At 36.1% G+C, this 17,279-nt stretch overlaps 1 protein-coding gene across 1 annotated transcript; it reads left to right on the plus strand.

Annotated features, from left to right (window-relative positions):
- Nucleotides 1–5,354: 5,354 nt before the first annotated feature.
- LOC143552730 (E3 ubiquitin-protein ligase UPL3-like) lies at nt 5,355–15,873 on the plus strand. Its single transcript, XM_077042906.1, has 17 exons — nt 5,355–6,214; nt 6,806–6,916; nt 6,996–7,112; nt 7,194–7,361; nt 7,441–7,572; nt 8,217–8,453; nt 8,983–9,104; nt 9,182–10,502; nt 11,214–11,309; nt 11,516–12,955; nt 13,544–13,762; nt 13,869–13,973; nt 14,857–14,931; nt 15,029–15,097; nt 15,186–15,312; nt 15,507–15,631; nt 15,705–15,873. Exons 1-17 carry the CDS (start codon nt 5,384–5,386, stop codon nt 15,768–15,770), a joined length of 5,361 nt encoding a protein of 1,786 aa, XP_076899021.1. The 5' UTR covers nt 5,355–5,383; the 3' UTR covers nt 15,771–15,873.
- The last annotated feature ends 1,406 nt before the right edge of the window (nt 15,874–17,279 follow it).

The following is a 17,279-nucleotide window of genomic DNA, read 5'->3' on the forward strand; positions in this document are numbered from 1 at the left end:
GTATGCACGCAGGTGAGTAGGATGAGGCAGCTCGCTTGAGGAGACACATGGCACTGGACAAGAATATGGCATCTGAAGACTTATGATGTTTTAATTTTAATGCTTTAATGTTGAAAGACAAAGGATGTTTTGAGACAAGTTATGAGTTATGTAAAGTTTTATGAAAGTTTTATATTCCGCGTAAATGTTTTAATTAACTCTGATATTTAGAACTGTGTTTATGAGTAAATCCAACACGAAAGTAGGGCTACCGGTAACGGGGCCTTACATTCTAACATTTCCATATCAACCATATAAGAGTAAAATACAAAAAAAAAACACTTGGATATAAAGTGTTTCATGCAACTCGGTTGCGTTAATTAAAGTGCTTAAACAAGTGTCCGGTTTTGGTTCGGTCCTTGAACTGGTATGAGATGGTTACCACATGTCCAATACCATAGAACTAAAATAAAGTAAAATTTCCAGATCCAAACTCAAATAAAAGGTTAAACAAGTAAAGTTTCCCGAAAACGACCAAGCGGGCCTAAAATGCATAAATATGTGTTTGAGTGTCCAAAAACTTTTAATAGAGATGGAAATGGTTTTCTTGAGATAAAATAACTTAGAACAAGTGAAAATATCAAAATTCCCGAAATGGATTGAAATGTAAGATTCAGTTCTGTTGACTTTTAAAGTCAAACTTAAGCAAAACTAGCTAGAACAACTTGCAAGTTCAAAAAATTTAGGAAAAGAAGGTGAAGCTGATCAGATGAAATGGCTGAGATTGAGGGATATTTATGGGGAATGATTAGGGCTTGAGGCAAGGGAGCATTAATATGTCCGATGGATAACACTTTGACTCTTTTGTTTATATAGTTTTTGAATTAAATAAATTGTTTCCAAAGATAAAAACATGTTTGGATGGTAATAGAATAATTATCGGTTGAGTCTTGGTCGGTTTGGATGGTTAAAACATGAGTTCGGTGCTTAAACGACGAAAACAAAAAAAAAACAACGAATTTTGCTGACCTGATGGGTAAGCTGCACTACGCAGCGAGCTGAGGCTAGCCCTATGTGCGATGCGAGGTGGAGGTTTTCGGCCAAACTTTGATTTTTGGCAATTTTAGTCCATTCAGTTCATTTTAGGTCGTTTTAAGCATAAAATAAGCGTTTTAAACACGGTTAAAGACTTTGGAACGAAACAAGTATGAAACATGATTACAATATAAAATTCATTATTTTATTAATATCAAAGGACCCGAAAAGCAAAACGGGTCGGGTTTACAATACAAATATGAATACAAATGCGAACCGAAAATGACAAAGGTCACACATAATCCAATCAGCTCTTCAACCTTTCTTTTATGTCTGATGTGAAATACCAATGTATTAATCATTGCTATGATTCTTCCATTGTATTTTACAATTCAGCCTTTACCTGCGGCTCTCTAGAAACCTGCTTCAGTTGCATGATTCGACCTACGCCGACTGAAATATTTCTTTGCTTTTAGGCAGAAAGAATACCATTTTATATCTCCACTTTTCAAATCTCATTTATCAGAAAGATCCCATGGATCGAAATCATAAATGTTAACTTCTGCAACAACATTGATTGAGATTTTCAATAGCACGAGTAGGTTAATTTCGTTATTGACTGATTTTCAGTGGCTTGAGTAGGCTAACTTCTGCAACAACAGTTACTGTGATTTCCAAATCCAATTTCTAAAGTGTGTTTATTTGTCAATTTCATGAATTATGTCTTCATTGTGATCTCTATAATGATTAACTTTATCAATGCAAAGTTAAGAGCAAAAATTTTCATGTAACTCATTGAAACTGTGGTTGCCTCATAACTTTAGCAACACTTGATCTTAACATTCTGAAATTGGTGAATTTTGCAAACCCTTGGAATATGAATTTCTAGCCATCGAAACTTCAATCTTGATAAGCCTTGGTGGCTTAGAGTTGGAACCAAGCTCGTTGTTAAGGTGAATGCAAGTCTAAAGTAGATTATCATTAGCTAAAGTAATCTTGAAATCACTTAACCAATTCTGATTAAAACTAACTTTTGGATCGCAAGGTCTATTGAATTGCAAAAATAGTATTGGTTCACAAAATGATACGAATCGTAAACGCTAGCTGAATCGCTAAATAAACTTGGTTCACACAACTATCTAAATCGCATAGACCAAATGCGAAATGCGAATGGCAGGCTAAATGCAAGACGCGGATAACCAGTTAATGCGATTGCGAGATAACTATTGCGAATGCGAACAACTAAATACTACAATTAGCTAGTTAATGCGATTGCGATAGGCATGCAAAGAATGCAATTTATACTTGATTGTGAGTAGAACCAAAATGCGAAAAAAAATCTTGTAAAAATGCGAAATCACCTGGAATCATAAAAAGCCATTAGATCTTAGATGTTTGTGATGTATAGGTTTCGATTATCCAAAAACACAAAGAAAAATGCGATTTTGATGCTAAAACCCACCAAGTGCGAACATAAGCCCATATATGGATGAACAGTAGTAAAACAGAATCAGAATCCATGAGAAATAATGTAGAAAGTAGCGATTTGCACAGATATGGTTTTCTTTCTTACAAACTTCATGATTAAAACCCCAAAAAGATCTAAAAGCCCTCAAAAAGCAGGAACCAAAGCCCTAATACTAATTATAGGCCATGAAAACTGATATGGTCTACAATGAATAAGATCTATCCATATTGTGAAACCGCACCCACAATGCCCAGATCTTAAATCGTGAAGATGAAAAGATGAATCGGGAGAAAACACCGTTAAGTATGTATAAAATAAGATAGTTTATCAGGGTTGCATGGAGTCTTGACATGACATCCCTATATATAGCCTAAGGTTCCTAGGGTTTACGTAGGACCAAAGACCGACCCATAGGCTAAATACAAGCAAAATCAACAAACAACTAGTCTATTGTTACATAAGCCTACCGATATTAGCCTTACGTTACCGTTATGCAATATCTGAATAATCTTATTTTAATTTCACAAATTTTGATTACGTCTTTTGAATAAAAAATTTCCATCTCTGGTTTGTAGTTAGTGACCTGTCGTTAAAGTACGTTGTTGAATTCTTTACCAATGGCTAGATTTCACACAAGATTTCATTAACATATTATCAATAGTTGCTATCTTCATCAACGAATCAACAACTTTTTCTTGTTATGGATGGAAGTCTTTTGATTTATAGCATATATATGATAGGAGAAACACTTAAAACTCTAAATTTTTATAGACATTATAACTAAAACCTTTACAATTAATACATTTACAATCAGTATACTTACAATCATTAAAAGCGCCATGCTTACAGTCGTTACCATCAATGTATCTACATGTTCTGAATATTTTTACAATTAGTATGTTAATCGATATATTTTACAGTCAATATATAGAGCATACCCACTTTTGGGGTTGATCAAACTTAGGCCCACATTCAAGGCCATTGTGTTTGGTCAAGCCATCATAAGGGACATGATCATTTAGTGGAGGCTCTTCCACCTCCTCACTACACACTTGTAACCACTAACTCTATGTAAAGTATAGAGACATACATATACTTAGTCTTGTAATGGAAAAAAAAGGTTGTTCACCTTTTGATTTATCTTAAGGAATTATCTACTAAATGACACACACCACTACGACATGAGATATATTTCATCCGGACATGATATTGCCATATTAATATTTTATTTGTTTGTCTCACCAATAGTTGACTAACTCGAGCTTCGAGCTATGATAGGCTGTTCATGGTGCTGACAACCTTGCTATGTGCTGGACAAGACACAACTAATACAACCACCGAGATGACTCAGAACATGAAAGTTCTTGTCTCCTTCACCGTTATACGAGACATGTAACCACTTTTAACACCCATGTATATTCGTTGATCATGAATTCAAAACCCCCAAGTGACAACTTATTGCTTCAACACAAACCAATATAAATTTATAGAATCAATCAAGAAAAACACTTATTATTCGCACACACAATAGGAGAATAACTGATGCATTTCTGTTTAAATTGTTACATTCGTGTAGAAATTGCTTCCTTTATTTAAACAGATTCTTATCACGCTATTCACACACACATTTAGGTAGTGTTTGATATGCAGGAATGACAGTGGGAATGGAATGATTCATTACATGGGAATGAAAAAGTGGTGTTTGGTTACTCAATGGAATGAAATCATTTATTACACATGGAATCCCATTCCATCAAAACCATTTCTTCCCACCCCCTTCTTTTTTTTCATTCCATTCCTCATTCACCATACTTTCTCAACAACACCACCACCTAACAACGACCACCACCACTACCATTGCTGCCACCACCACCTGACCGCCACTGTCGTCGTTGTCACCACCTCCGTCACCACCTGATTGCCATCACCGTCGCCGCCGCTCTACCATTGCCATTACCACCAATGCTACTACCGCTTGACCACCGCCACCCCACCACCACCACAACCACTGCTCACCACCATCGTCGCCACCGACACCACCATATTCATCGCTGAAGCTACCACCATCGTCGTTGCGTTTTTTTTTGTAAAATAAATATTTTTAGATAGGAGTGTTTTTTATTTCTAATTCATTCCTACAATATTTTTTGGATATCAAACAACAAAAAGTAATAATTCATTTCATTCCCATAGGTTAACCAAACAAAACAAAGAAATGGTAATGATCCATTTCATTCACTTGTCCATTCCATTCTTTCTCTCATTCCATCCCCCCTTCATTCCATTATCTCCAACCAAACATACCCTTAATGAATGAACATCCGTCGTGCTCTTCTTTCCACCATACGAAATCACTTGCCGCTTTCTACCTTATAACACGAAATCTTACGTGCAACAAAATAGCTTGAATGCAACTTGCGGACATGCCATATCTATCATTAGGTTAACAAATTGCTTTATCAAACAATTTTATCTACGCTTGTATATTCCAGTTTTGTTCCGATAACAAAACCAAAAACACTAAAAATCATAAACCAAGCACCTCAACCTAATTTAAGAACCCAAAAGGTACCTTTTATCATAACTCACAAGTCACTAAAGGCCCAAAATAAAAGAAAAAAAAGAAAAAAGAAACAAGACCAAATGACACTTTCGTATCTTTTACGTACGACTTACTCAAACCCAAACCCAAACCCAAACCCAAACCCAAACACATACACACATACACCTCTCTCTATATCTATATAACCACTCCACCACCAATTAGGGTTTCCTTCAACCCTCTTGATTTCATCTTCACACACTCACCGATTCACAATTCAACCTTCCAATTACTCAATTCGATTCATCAGACGATGATTAGGGCGGTTCACTGCCTCTCCGATCGTCGTTGATCGTTGTATGGAAACTCGTAGCCGCAAGAGGGCCGAGGCCACCTCATCAGCCCAATCCACTAAACGCACTCGTCTCCAAAACGTCGTCGTTCCATCGGTATCCACTCGTTCACGCTCTTCTAATAATATGGATAATAATAATAGTTTAGTTAATGAATCGTCCGGGTCCGGGTCGGGTCGAGGCCGTCGGAGCAGAAAGAATAATAATAATCAGGATATTAATAATAATAATAATAATAATTCAGATAAAGGAAAAGAGAAGGAACATGAAATTAGGGATAATTATAATATTAATAATAATAATAATAATTTGGGATTGAGTATTAATGATGGAGTTGAAGAAGATGATGATGAGGATGATGATGATAGTGATGGTGGAGGTGTCGGGATTCTGCATCAGAATTTAACCTCTGCAAGTAGTGCACTTCAAGGTTTGTTGCGGAAGTTAGGTGCCGGGTTGGACGATTTGTTGCCGTCATCGGCGATGGCGTCGGCTTCGTCATCTCACCAGAGTGGGAGGTTGAAGAAGATATTATCGGGTCTGCGTGCGGATGGGGAGGAAGGGAAGCAGGTTGAGGCGTTGACGCAGTTGTGTGATATGCTGTCTATTGGGACGGAGGATTCGTTGAGTACGTTTTCGGTTGATTCGTTTGTGCCGGTGCTTGTTGGGTTGTTGAATCATGAGAGTAATCCGGATATTATGTTGTTGGCGGCGAGGGCGTTGACCCATTTATGTGATGTGTTGCCGTCTTCGTGCGCTGCTGTGGTGCATTATGGTGCAGTTTCTTGTTTTGTGGCGCGGTTGCTTACGATTGAGTATATGGACTTGGCTGAACAGGTTTGTTAGCTTGTTTACTAATTAATTATGTTAAGTTAATCATGTAAGTGTGTTAGAAGTGATGCTACATAGAAAAGATTACTTTTTTTTTGGTAACAAATAGGCCTAGAATGTGAAGTAGTTTATTTAACGTGGTCTGTTATGTACTTTTAAGTGATAGATTGGGTCGTGCGATGCGATTTTATGATGCATGCATTACTTTAGGCGCTCTGATGTAATTGTACGCGTGCAGTTGAATTGTATATGAACAAATTGGATCATTTATTGCAAAGGGTTTTGTTTTTGAAATCTGATCGTTAATTGAACAAATCTGAACACAGATAATGAGAATATCTTACATTTTGGTATTTAAAAGTTAACAAGTTTAAATACGATCTATAAATTACCTTTTTAGTACTTTTTAATAACGAAAGCCTGTCATATGTCGTGCATCGGCTTTTGGGATCAAAACACATCGATGCGCTTCTTAATATCAAGACTGAGTATAGTTGAAATTTTGTAGTTTATGATTCAAACTACACAGTTTGAATCGGTGTATACTTCTTTTTGTATACTGTGACAGTGTTAATTCTTTCTATCATTTTGGTGCAGTCTTTGCAAGCTCTTAAGAAGATATCACAAGAGCACCCGACTGCCTGCTTGCGAGCAGGGGCTTTAATGGCAGTTCTTTCTTATCTTGACTTCTTTTCAACAGGAGTTCAGGTACCCGTTTATGATCTAATTATGTTAGATGTATTTTCAAGTGAAGATTTTGATATTAACTTTCTGTTTTATGTCTCAGCGCGTGGCATTATCTACTGCTGCAAACATGTGCAAGAAACTTCCATCTGATGCAGCTGATTTTTTCATGGAAGCTGTTCCTCTATTAACTAATCTTCTTCAGTACCATGATGCCAAGGTAATACTAGTACTACAAATTTTCAATTTTATCTTCTCAAGACTGGTTAATTGAATCCATTCGTATTTTGTTTATTTTAAGGTTTTGGAGCATGCTTCAGTTTGTTTAACTCGAATTGCAGAGGCGTTTGCAGCATCACCTGACCAGCTGGACGAGCTTTGTGTTCATGGGTTGGTTAAAGAAGCCGCCGCTCTCATTTCAACCAGTTCTGGTGGTGGACAAGCATCACTTGGTACATCTACATACACGGTACACACATATTTGTCTTGTGTCTTGGGATATATTCTTATCATCGAGGAGGCGCATTAATTAAAGTTAAAATTTTCAGGGCTTAATACGATTGCTATCTACATGTGCAAGTGGCTCTCCTTTAGGATCCAAAACTTTGCTCCTTTTAGGGATCAGTGGGATTCTCAAGGACATATTATCAGGTTCTGCCCTGAGTAGACCACCCGAGCAGGTAATATTGTTTTTCATGTATTATTTACCCAACCAAAAACTAAAATGACATTTTTCCCCTCCCATATTGAAATTTCACATAATGACAAAAATACCCTTTCACAATTAAAATTTTGGCATTTGCTTTTCATTTTGATGATTGGCACTTGTATTTATTTATGATTGTTATCCCCAAAGCTCGTGATATAGAAGGGTAGATTATATATAGACGAAAAAAAATTGTGGAAACACACAAAAAAAGAAAAAAAATAGTAAAAACGCAAAAAAGATAAAAAAAATAACTCATTAGCGAAACATAAAAAATTAACAGAAAAAACAAATTATTTTTTGTAAAAAAGAAAAAAAAATTAGTTAAAAATGGGCAAATATGAAAATTTGTGAAATTTCAAAGTTTTAGTAAATTAAGGGTAAAATAATCATTTTACAATTTATATTTAATAAAATAAATTAAAATAAATTAAAATGGGATGTATGCAACTTTGGCTTTGGGTTGGGTAAGTATGCAATTAATGAAGTTTACTGAAGGATATATGCAATTGCCCCTATTTTAATTACCACGGTCTACTTTCAACACTCCCACTTAAGAGTAAGTACAATGTGTATTGAGTTTGGATTATTAAATCAATGTTTCTTTTGGGTGTGAAGATTTTTGAGATTGTGAATTTGGCAAACGAGCTTCTTCCGCCACTGTCTAGGGGAATCATAACTCTTCCTACAAGTAGTAATGTGTTTGTCAAAGGGTCTCTCTTGAAGAAGCCAGGTAGCAAGCAAGAAGAATCTAGTGGCGATGTACCTGAGGTCTCGGCTCGTGAGAAATTGTTAAATGACCAACCTGAGCTTCTGCAGCAATTTGGGATGGACCTTCTTCCTGTTTTAATTCAGGTTAGATTCAAAGAGACAATATGCAATCTTTATCTGCAACTATTTGGGATGGTTTTCCCATAAAATTATGGGGGATGGGAATGAAGATGAGGGATGGAATGTAGATATGTTTTTTTTTATGTTTTTGGTCATTTTTTCCTTAAATTTAAAAATGGGGTTGGACATGCGGGATGGCATATGAATGCTCTTAGAACTAATAAAACAAAATTGTTGGAAGTGAAGAGTTGATAAGTTGGTTCAAAAGTAAAAGTCTATTTTCACTTTTAATAGTTAATAGTTAGGAAAATTTAGAAATCAAAACATTTAACCTCAAATTTTTAACATCTTTTCATCTTAAAATCTAAATGTTAACCCTTAAAACAGTTAAACGCGCTAACAGGTCAACCCACTTGATATAACGCGCTAACAGGTCAACCCACTTGATATATGGGTTGTGTCTGGGTTGGCCCATTTTTAAACTGGTTGTGTTAGGAATTGCCGCATGCCCGTGTCTGACATGGAAACACATACTATTTTCTTTATCTTGCAGATATACGGTTCGAGTGTAAATGCACCCGTGCGTCACAAATGTCTTTCAGTTATTGGGAAGTTGATGTACTTTAGTACTGCTGATATGATTCAGTCTCTACTTGGTGTAGCAAACATATCAAGGTATGCCATTGGTGATAACTGACTATTTTTTATTTTATTATATTGTGTACAAATGTTCTAATAATATGATATCATAGTTTCCTGGCCGGTGTTTTGGCGTGGAAGGATCCACAAGTGTTAATACCTTCGCTTCAAATAGCGGAGATTTTAATGGAGAAGCTTCCAGAAACTTTCAGTAAGATGTTTGTGAGAGAAGGTGTGGTTCATGCAATAGAAACACTCACTCTCGATGCATTATCGAGTGAGAACGTGAATGATTCTATACCCGGATCTTCTTCTTTACGGTCGAGGCGGCGGCGTCATGCTACTTCAGATTTAAACGCTACGGAAGATTTGAAAAGCTCGGATTCTCCAGAACTGCCAGCTGTCAGTTCTAGTCTTCGAATGAATGTTAGTACGATCGCAAAAACGTTTAAAGATAAGTACTTTCATTCTGACCCTGGTCAAAGCTCTGAAGTTGGGGTTACAGATGACCTCATACATTTGAAATACCTTTGTAAGAAGTTGGTTGCCATTGATGACCAAAAGTCTAAGTCCAAGGGGAAGTCAAAGGTGTATGGTTTTCGGTCAATCGAATTTTCACCTGGAAAAGAAGAAAACTTGCTAGCTTTTGTAACCGAGATGCTATTAGAGCTAACCAAAGACGACGGCGTTTCAACGTTTGAGTTTATCGGCAGTGGCGTTGTGGACGCGTTACTAAACTACTTATCGTGTGGACACTTCTCAAAAGAACGCGTGTCAGAAGCGAATTTGTCTAGGCTACGTGAACTCGCGAGTAAACGATACATGTCGTTTATTCACGTTGCACTTCCATCAACGGTTGACCAGGGTCAACAAGCGCCAATGACTGTGTTAGTTCAAAAGCTTCAATCTGCTTTGACCTCTTTAGAACGGTTCCCGGTTGTTTTGAGCCACGGTTCGCGTTCATCTACAACTGCGCGATTGTCATCTGGTCTCGGTGCGCTATCTCAGCCGTTTAAACTTCGTCTTTGTCGAGCAAATGGTGAAAAGTCGCTGCGTGATTATTCTTCAAATATTGTTCTGATTGACCCTCTTGCTAGCTTGGCAGCTGTGGAGGACTTTCTGTGGCCACGTGTTCAACGAACCGAGTCAGGTCAGAAGGCTTCAGCGTATGTTGGGAATTTAGAGGCCGGAACTGGTGGTACACGTCAGCAGTCAATGAGGTCCAGGTCATCGGTTAATATTGGTGATTCAGCAAACAAGAAGGAGGTGTTACAAGAGAAGAATGCAAGTTCTTCTAAAGGAAAGGGGAAAGCTGTATTGAAAGGTCAAGATGAAGGTAGAGGGGGTCCACAGACTAGAAATGCTGTGCGCAGAAAGGCTTCTTTGGATAAAGATGCACAGATGAAATCTGTTGATGTGGAGTCTACTTCTGAGGTGCCACTTTTGAATAAATTTTGTCTTCTAAAAATAGTGATTAGGTGGGGTTCATGGGTTGGCTTTGGGCTCAAACGGACCCAAAAACAGAAAATTTGGTTTTTTCGTTATTATTTTTTTTTTACTTCAGTGATCAGTCTGTACTAACTTGCACTGATCTTCTCACATGAGAGATTGTAGTTCCGGAATCGTAGTTTTTATTTTAAATCACAACAATCATTATAGTACTGTGATTGGTAGGTATATTCATGCAGGAACATTAAGCTTTGACAGATGTGTGAAGCCCTTTGACAGATGTGTGAAGCCCTTCACCGGTTTACTAATAGAGATATATTAATCACCGGTCTATTAGCTTTTGAAATCGAGGATATAATGGCTTTAATCTCTAGTTTTGAAACAAATAATCCATGAATTTGAATATCCTTTATAGTCTTATAACCTCATACATGATTCTATTTTCTTTGATATTGATTTAGGAGGATAATTATGATATGCATTGTAATCTGCACAATCAACAAAATCATTTTAAAATAGTTAAGTGTAGGAAGATATCAAAATCAATTGTTCTATACTTTACGGTTCTTTCTTATTTTCACAATCTTATCAGTTTGTTAATTTTTTTCAGTAGATGTTCTTGACCTCATTTTGCTTCATTTTACTATTCCCTGTCATTATTTATGTTTGTTTTATTAACCTTTTTGTTTTCTGTAGGATGAGGACTTTAATACATCACTTACTGAGATCGACGATGTTTTGGTGATTGAAGATGATGACATTTCTGAGGATGATGATGAAGATCATGATGATGTATGTAATTAGGCTAGTAAAGGAACCGAACTAGTGTGTTCGTTTAACTTTAACCAACCAAAATATTAAATGATACATTTGTTAATACATTCATTTTAACTTTTTGGTTTATTGCAACTTAGTATAGTTTTAATAACTTTTTAGCGACAAAATATTGTTCTTCACATTACTTTAATTAGTTTTAGCTAACCAAAACGATTTTGTAGGTACTACAGGATGATTCCCTTCCCGTTTGCACACCCGACAAAGTTCACGATGTCAAGTTAAGCGAGGAAAGACCCACTAGTGGTGCAACCAATGACAACGAAACAAACCCGGCTTGCGGTTCTAGCAGCAGCCGAGGTCGTGGTGCAGACTCACCGATTTCACGAGGCACAATGTCATTTGCTGCTGCAGCCATGGCTGGGCTGTCATCAGCAAATGGCGGTAGAGGCGGCACTAGGGGCAGCGGTAGAGACCGTCACGGGCGGCCCATTTCCGGGTTCCCAAGGCTTGTATTTTCTTCAGGCGGAAAACAACTAAATCGAAACTTGACAATCTATCAAGCTGCTCAAAGACAACTTGTTCAAGACGAAGATGATGATAACGGAAATGATTTTGTAGCTGGTGACGGTACCAGATTATGGGGCGATATTTACACCGTTACATACCAACGAGCCAACAATGTTACTGCTACCCCATCTAATAAATCTACCACCACTAAAACAACCTCAAACTTGAACTCAAATAACGGTGGGGCCAACCCAATGTCTCTTCTAGACAGCATTTTACAAGGCGAGCTTCCGTGCGATTTAGAAAAAACCAACCCGACTTACAACATATTATCTCTATTGCGCGTGTTAGACGGTTTAAACCAGCTGGCGCCACGTCTGGGTGTACAGTCATCAACTGACAGTTTCGCTCAAGGAAAAGTTCCAAGTTTGGATGATCTGAATATTACCAGCTGTGGCATTAAGGTTCCGAGTGACGAGTTTATTAACGGAAAATTAACTCCAAAATTGTCTCGACAAATTCAGGATGCTCTCGCACTTTGCAGCGGTAGTCTTCCATCATGGTGTTATCAGCTCACGAAAGCATGCCCGTTTTTATTTCCGTTTGAAATCAGACGCCAGTATTTTTACTCAACTGCTTTCGGTTTGTCTCGCGCGTTACACCGTCTTCAACAGCAGCAGGGTGCCGAGGGCCACGGGTCGTTAAACGAGCGGGAGTTTAGGGTTGGACGGTTACAAAGACAAAAAGTTCGTGTTTCGCGAACGCGCATTTTGGAATCGGCTGCAAAAGTTATGGAGATGTATTCTAGCCAAAAGGCGGTTCTTGAAGTTGAGTATTTTGGTGAAGTTGGGACCGGATTGGGCCCCACTTTAGAGTTTTATACTTTATTAAGTCATGATCTTCAAAAAGTAGCATTGAGAATGTGGAGGTCTAATGTTTCAGAATCGGGTGCTGATGCGGACCTTGTGTTAGCACCTCTTGGGTTGTTTCCGCGACCTTGGCCTGTTACGGTTGATGGTTCTAATGGTAGTGCGTTTTTTAAGGTAACCGAGCATTTTCGTCTTCTTGGTCGTGTGATGGCTAAAGCGCTTCAAGATGGGAGGCTTTTAGATCTTCCGCTTTCACCTGCTTTTTATAAACTTGTGCTTGGACAGGTGAGCTTCTTTTTTATTATTAAATTTGTTAAATAACCAAATAAGAATGTTCAGTTTTGGTTAAAAACCGAATAAACCAATTTCAACCGAATTGATATTCTTTATCTTTAGCTTTTATATATATATAATTTTACCTTCTTTAAATGTTATTGTAATCCACTAGGAAAATTTAAAGATAAGTTAATTTGGTATAGTTTGTTTTGTAAGTAACTGGTTTACTAAGTTATTATATAAGGATGCTATAGTTTTTTTATTAGCTGGTTTAGTTAATTTGAAGTATTATTACAAAGATTGATTATGTTAGTATAAACAAATTTGAGTTGGGATCTTGAAATGTACAGTTGAGACACAACTTCTATTATAACAGAAACTCTATTTACCTGACTTTTCATTATAAAATGTACAGTTGGCATTTCATATTTGGCATTTTCTTAATAAAAATATATTGGATATTCGGTTAATCGGTTAATACCGAATAACTGATTTCAAAATTTCCAATACTTAGTGAAATTCTTTTTTGTGAGGTCTTTATAGTTCTTATTCATCTTTCTGTTGTTTTGGATTGAGAGACAACTTCTTTTATAACAGGAACTCGATTTACATGACATTTCATTATTTGATGGGGAATTTGGTAAAACATTGCAAGAATTGCAAGCTCTTGTTAGCCGGAAACAGTACCTAGAGTCTATACATGACCAAAATGAGATACTTAACTTAAGGTTTAGAGGGGCCCCACTTGAAGACCTTTGCTTTGACTTCTCACTTCCCGGCTACCCCGATTATGTCCTCAAAACAGGCGACAATGATGTACTGTTTTCATCATTATTAATATATACTACTATTATTATTGTTATTATTATTGTTGTTATTGCTGTTATCATTGTTGTTATATAGTTATAATTGTTAATTACAGGTTGATTTAAACAATTTGGAGGAGTATATATCTCTGGTAGTTGATGCTACTGTCAAGACAGGTATCACTCGACAAATGGAAGCATTTAGAGCTGGTTTTAATCAGGTAATATATTTTCGCTTGGAAGTTATTTATTAAAAGTCCATTTATGTGAAATTGTGTCAATCTAAATTAGGCTTGTAAATGAACCAAACAAACACAAACGAGTGTGTTCATGTTTTCCTGTTTAACTTGACCTGAGCAAGCGATTGAATATGAACAGTTAAACATACGTTTTTATTGTTTGTGTTAGCTTGTTAAGGACATGAACTTGTTTGTGTTCGTTTATGTTTGTTTGTTAACAGTATAAAAGAACGGTTCACGGACGTAAAGAGGCATAAATGGACACAAACAGATGAACATATCTGAGCATAGGCGAACGTTTTACTTTAACTGAACAAACAATCGAACACAGACAATTAAACGAACCTGTTTTTTTCGTTTGTGTTCACACGTTAAGAAAATGAACGTGTTCATGTTCGTTATGTTTGTTAACGGTATAAAAGAACAGTTCATGAATGAACATAACTGAACTTGGACGAAAGGACATAAACCAACTTAATTGGGCGAACACCCATGAAAAGCAAACATGTCTGTTTGGCTTAAAAAAGTAATAAAATTCGACTAAGTTGTAATTGGTGATTTTTTACTTATAGAAAACAAAACTAAATTGTAATAAGTCTAAAAGTGTTTAGAAGAATGCATAAATGAGCAAACTTAAACAAGCGTAAACTAACAAACATAAGTCAACGTAAACGAAGGAACATGAATGAACATAAACAGATGTAAATGAATGAACAAACATAAATGAACTGAACCGAACGAGACATGCATTTAAGTAAATGAACAAAGAATGTTGTCTGTAAAATTTTATATTATACTGAATGAAATGGTTCAAGTGGACTGATCCTATGTGTAAATTTGAATCTAACATTATATTATATTTCAGGTTTTTGACATTTCGGCTTTACAAATATTAAGTGAATTGGATTATTTACTTTGTGGGCGTGGAGAGTTGTGGGAGGTAAATTTCTTTTTTTTACCCTTTTTGTTTCATTGTTTATATTCTTATTATATTATTATCATTATCTAAGCATAATTGATGCTTTTTCTTTACACAGGCTGATACGCTTGTTGAACACATAAAATTTGATCATGGATACACTTCCAAGAGCCCTGCAGTAGTTAATGTAAGTATTATTATCTTTTTAGTTTTTGGATTTATTTAATTTGTTATCCATAAGCATTTGAGTTTAATAAAATGTGTTGCTTTATTAGTTACTTGAGATAATGGGAGAGTTCAATCCAGAACAGCAACGGGCGTTTTGTCAATTTGTGACGGGCGCGCCTCGGCTTCCTCCTGGTGGTTTGGCTGTATTGAATCCGAAGTTAACAATTGTGAGAAAGGTATGCACTGTTTCCATTATTAGTATTATTATGGTTATTAATATTATCTACATGGGGCAGCTTGCATGGAAAATTTGTATGATTTGATATTTACCCAACTAAAAACTAAATATTAAGCATACTAAATATTACTTCTATTATCATTATTTTTTCTCATTCATGCATTTGTAAACTGTTTTTGTTGTCGGGCACAACATTCTTCAACAGCCAACAGCGTGGCGTCTCACGCGGGTGGATTATCAGAATCTGCAGATGATGATTTGCCAAGTGTGATGACATGTGCTAATTACCTAAAGCTTCCTCCATATTCCACCAAGGTACAACCTCATCTAGGGTTTTATAAATTAGATTGCTAGGACGATTAATTAACTATTGACCTTAAACACACAGGAAATCATGTACAAGAAACTCGTGTACGCCATTAGCGAAGGACAGGGATCGTTTGATTTGTCATAAGTTCTCAATTTAAACTAACGAACATGTGTATGTTGTATCCGAGAATCCTTTGATTAGCGGTGCACAATTTGGGCTCAATAAAGATTTCTTTCTATGCCTTGTTCAAGTGTCACTGGCTGCATGGTTATGGTCAAGGTTAGTTTCTTTCTCCTTCCTTGAATAACAGATTAGCAGTATTGCTATCAGTTTTGGGTAGGGGTGTCAATGAGCCAAGCTCAAGGTTGGCTCGGACTTGGCTTGCTTATTATTTGTTTTATTTACACGAGTAAAGTTCGGTTTTTGTCACCGAGTACCAAGGCCAAATTTTCATCACATCATGGCTTGTGGTTTTAAAATTTTAACTCTCGGTCCTTTGTATCAACTCTTACATTTTTCTACTAACTATTAGGGCATTTTAGTCATTTTACACCTACTGGACTATTTATGTATATTGTTTTGCGGTGGGATCCGGTACAAATAAAGTTAACCTACTAAACATACAAATAACTAGAATAATTATGTTATAAATAATATAATAGTGTAATAACTAGAATAGAGCCCGTGTGATACACGGGCGGTTAAAATCAACAAAAAAAAGTTAAATTTTATAATATACATGATAACATACGTTATATATTCATATGATATTAATAATGATAAACAAAATTTTACAATTCATAAATCTCTAAAAGCCTCTTTGAATACAACATTGGATATTAACTTAACTGTTTAATGATTTTCAGGTATTAATTATAAGTGAAATAACAATATATCATTTATAAGTTAAGAAAACCAACACAATAACTACTTATGTGGAGTTGGTAAGCATCTTTAGTTTGAAACATATGAGGTCTTGGGTTCGAGACTTGTATCACACAAAAATTTATTTTTCAAAATTTTACAAAGTGTTATCTTCATATGAAGATGGTTGTATTTGAAGAGAAACCGGGTCATGGATTATAACATAACTAAACGGGTTCATACTCCATATTGTGTTTAGAAAAAGAGATGATAAAATAGGAAACTGCTCACATGGCATCTATGTGGCATCCTATGTGGAAGCCCTAGAATGATGCCATGTGGAAAAATCATGTTGCTTTAATATATAGTTATATTAGATTAGATTAGATTAGATAATTACTCTAGTTCAAAAGTTATAGAGTAATAATTACTCTAGTGTTAACATAATTACTCTAGTTATTTGTATGCTTCTCACGATAAAAATCATTTCGTTTATTATACAAGCTTATTTAGACTCGAGCATGTTTATATATGCCTTGATTTGAGCTTTAGAAAGCCAAACTCAACTAGTTCATGAGCGGCTTTACTAGATATGAGATGGCGAAATGAGCTTTATTGGGTGGGTTGGATAAACGGATCAAAATTGGTAGTCTTATGTGCCAACTGCCAAGGTTTGGTTATCCTTTCTAAATTGTAAACAGTTAAATGGATCAAGCTTAAGCCTATTGTTAAAATAATGCGGAGAATAATGAAGCTTGAATATGTTGTGAATGGTTCCATTTGTGTTTC

This window comes from Bidens hawaiensis, unplaced genomic scaffold, assembly GCF_021521415.1.
Source record: "Bidens hawaiensis isolate Kalapana, Puna unplaced genomic scaffold, B.hawaiensis_p1.1 tig00000055_1, whole genome shotgun sequence".
Taxonomy (NCBI): domain Eukaryota; kingdom Viridiplantae; phylum Streptophyta; class Magnoliopsida; order Asterales; family Asteraceae; genus Bidens; species Bidens hawaiensis.

Excerpts from the sequence above, each read along its gene's own strand:
- LOC143552730 (XM_077042906.1), top strand. The coding sequence starts at position 5,384 with ATGGAAACTCGTAGCCGCAAGAGGGCCGAGGCCACCTCATCAGCCCAA. Across the intron at positions 6,215-6,805 it reads ATATGGACTTGGCTGAACAG|TCTTTGCAAGCTCTTAAGAA; the intron begins GTTTGTTAGCTT and ends ATTTTGGTGCAG. Across the intron at positions 6,917-6,995 it reads TCTTTTCAACAGGAGTTCAG|CGCGTGGCATTATCTACTGC; the intron begins GTACCCGTTTAT and ends TTTATGTCTCAG.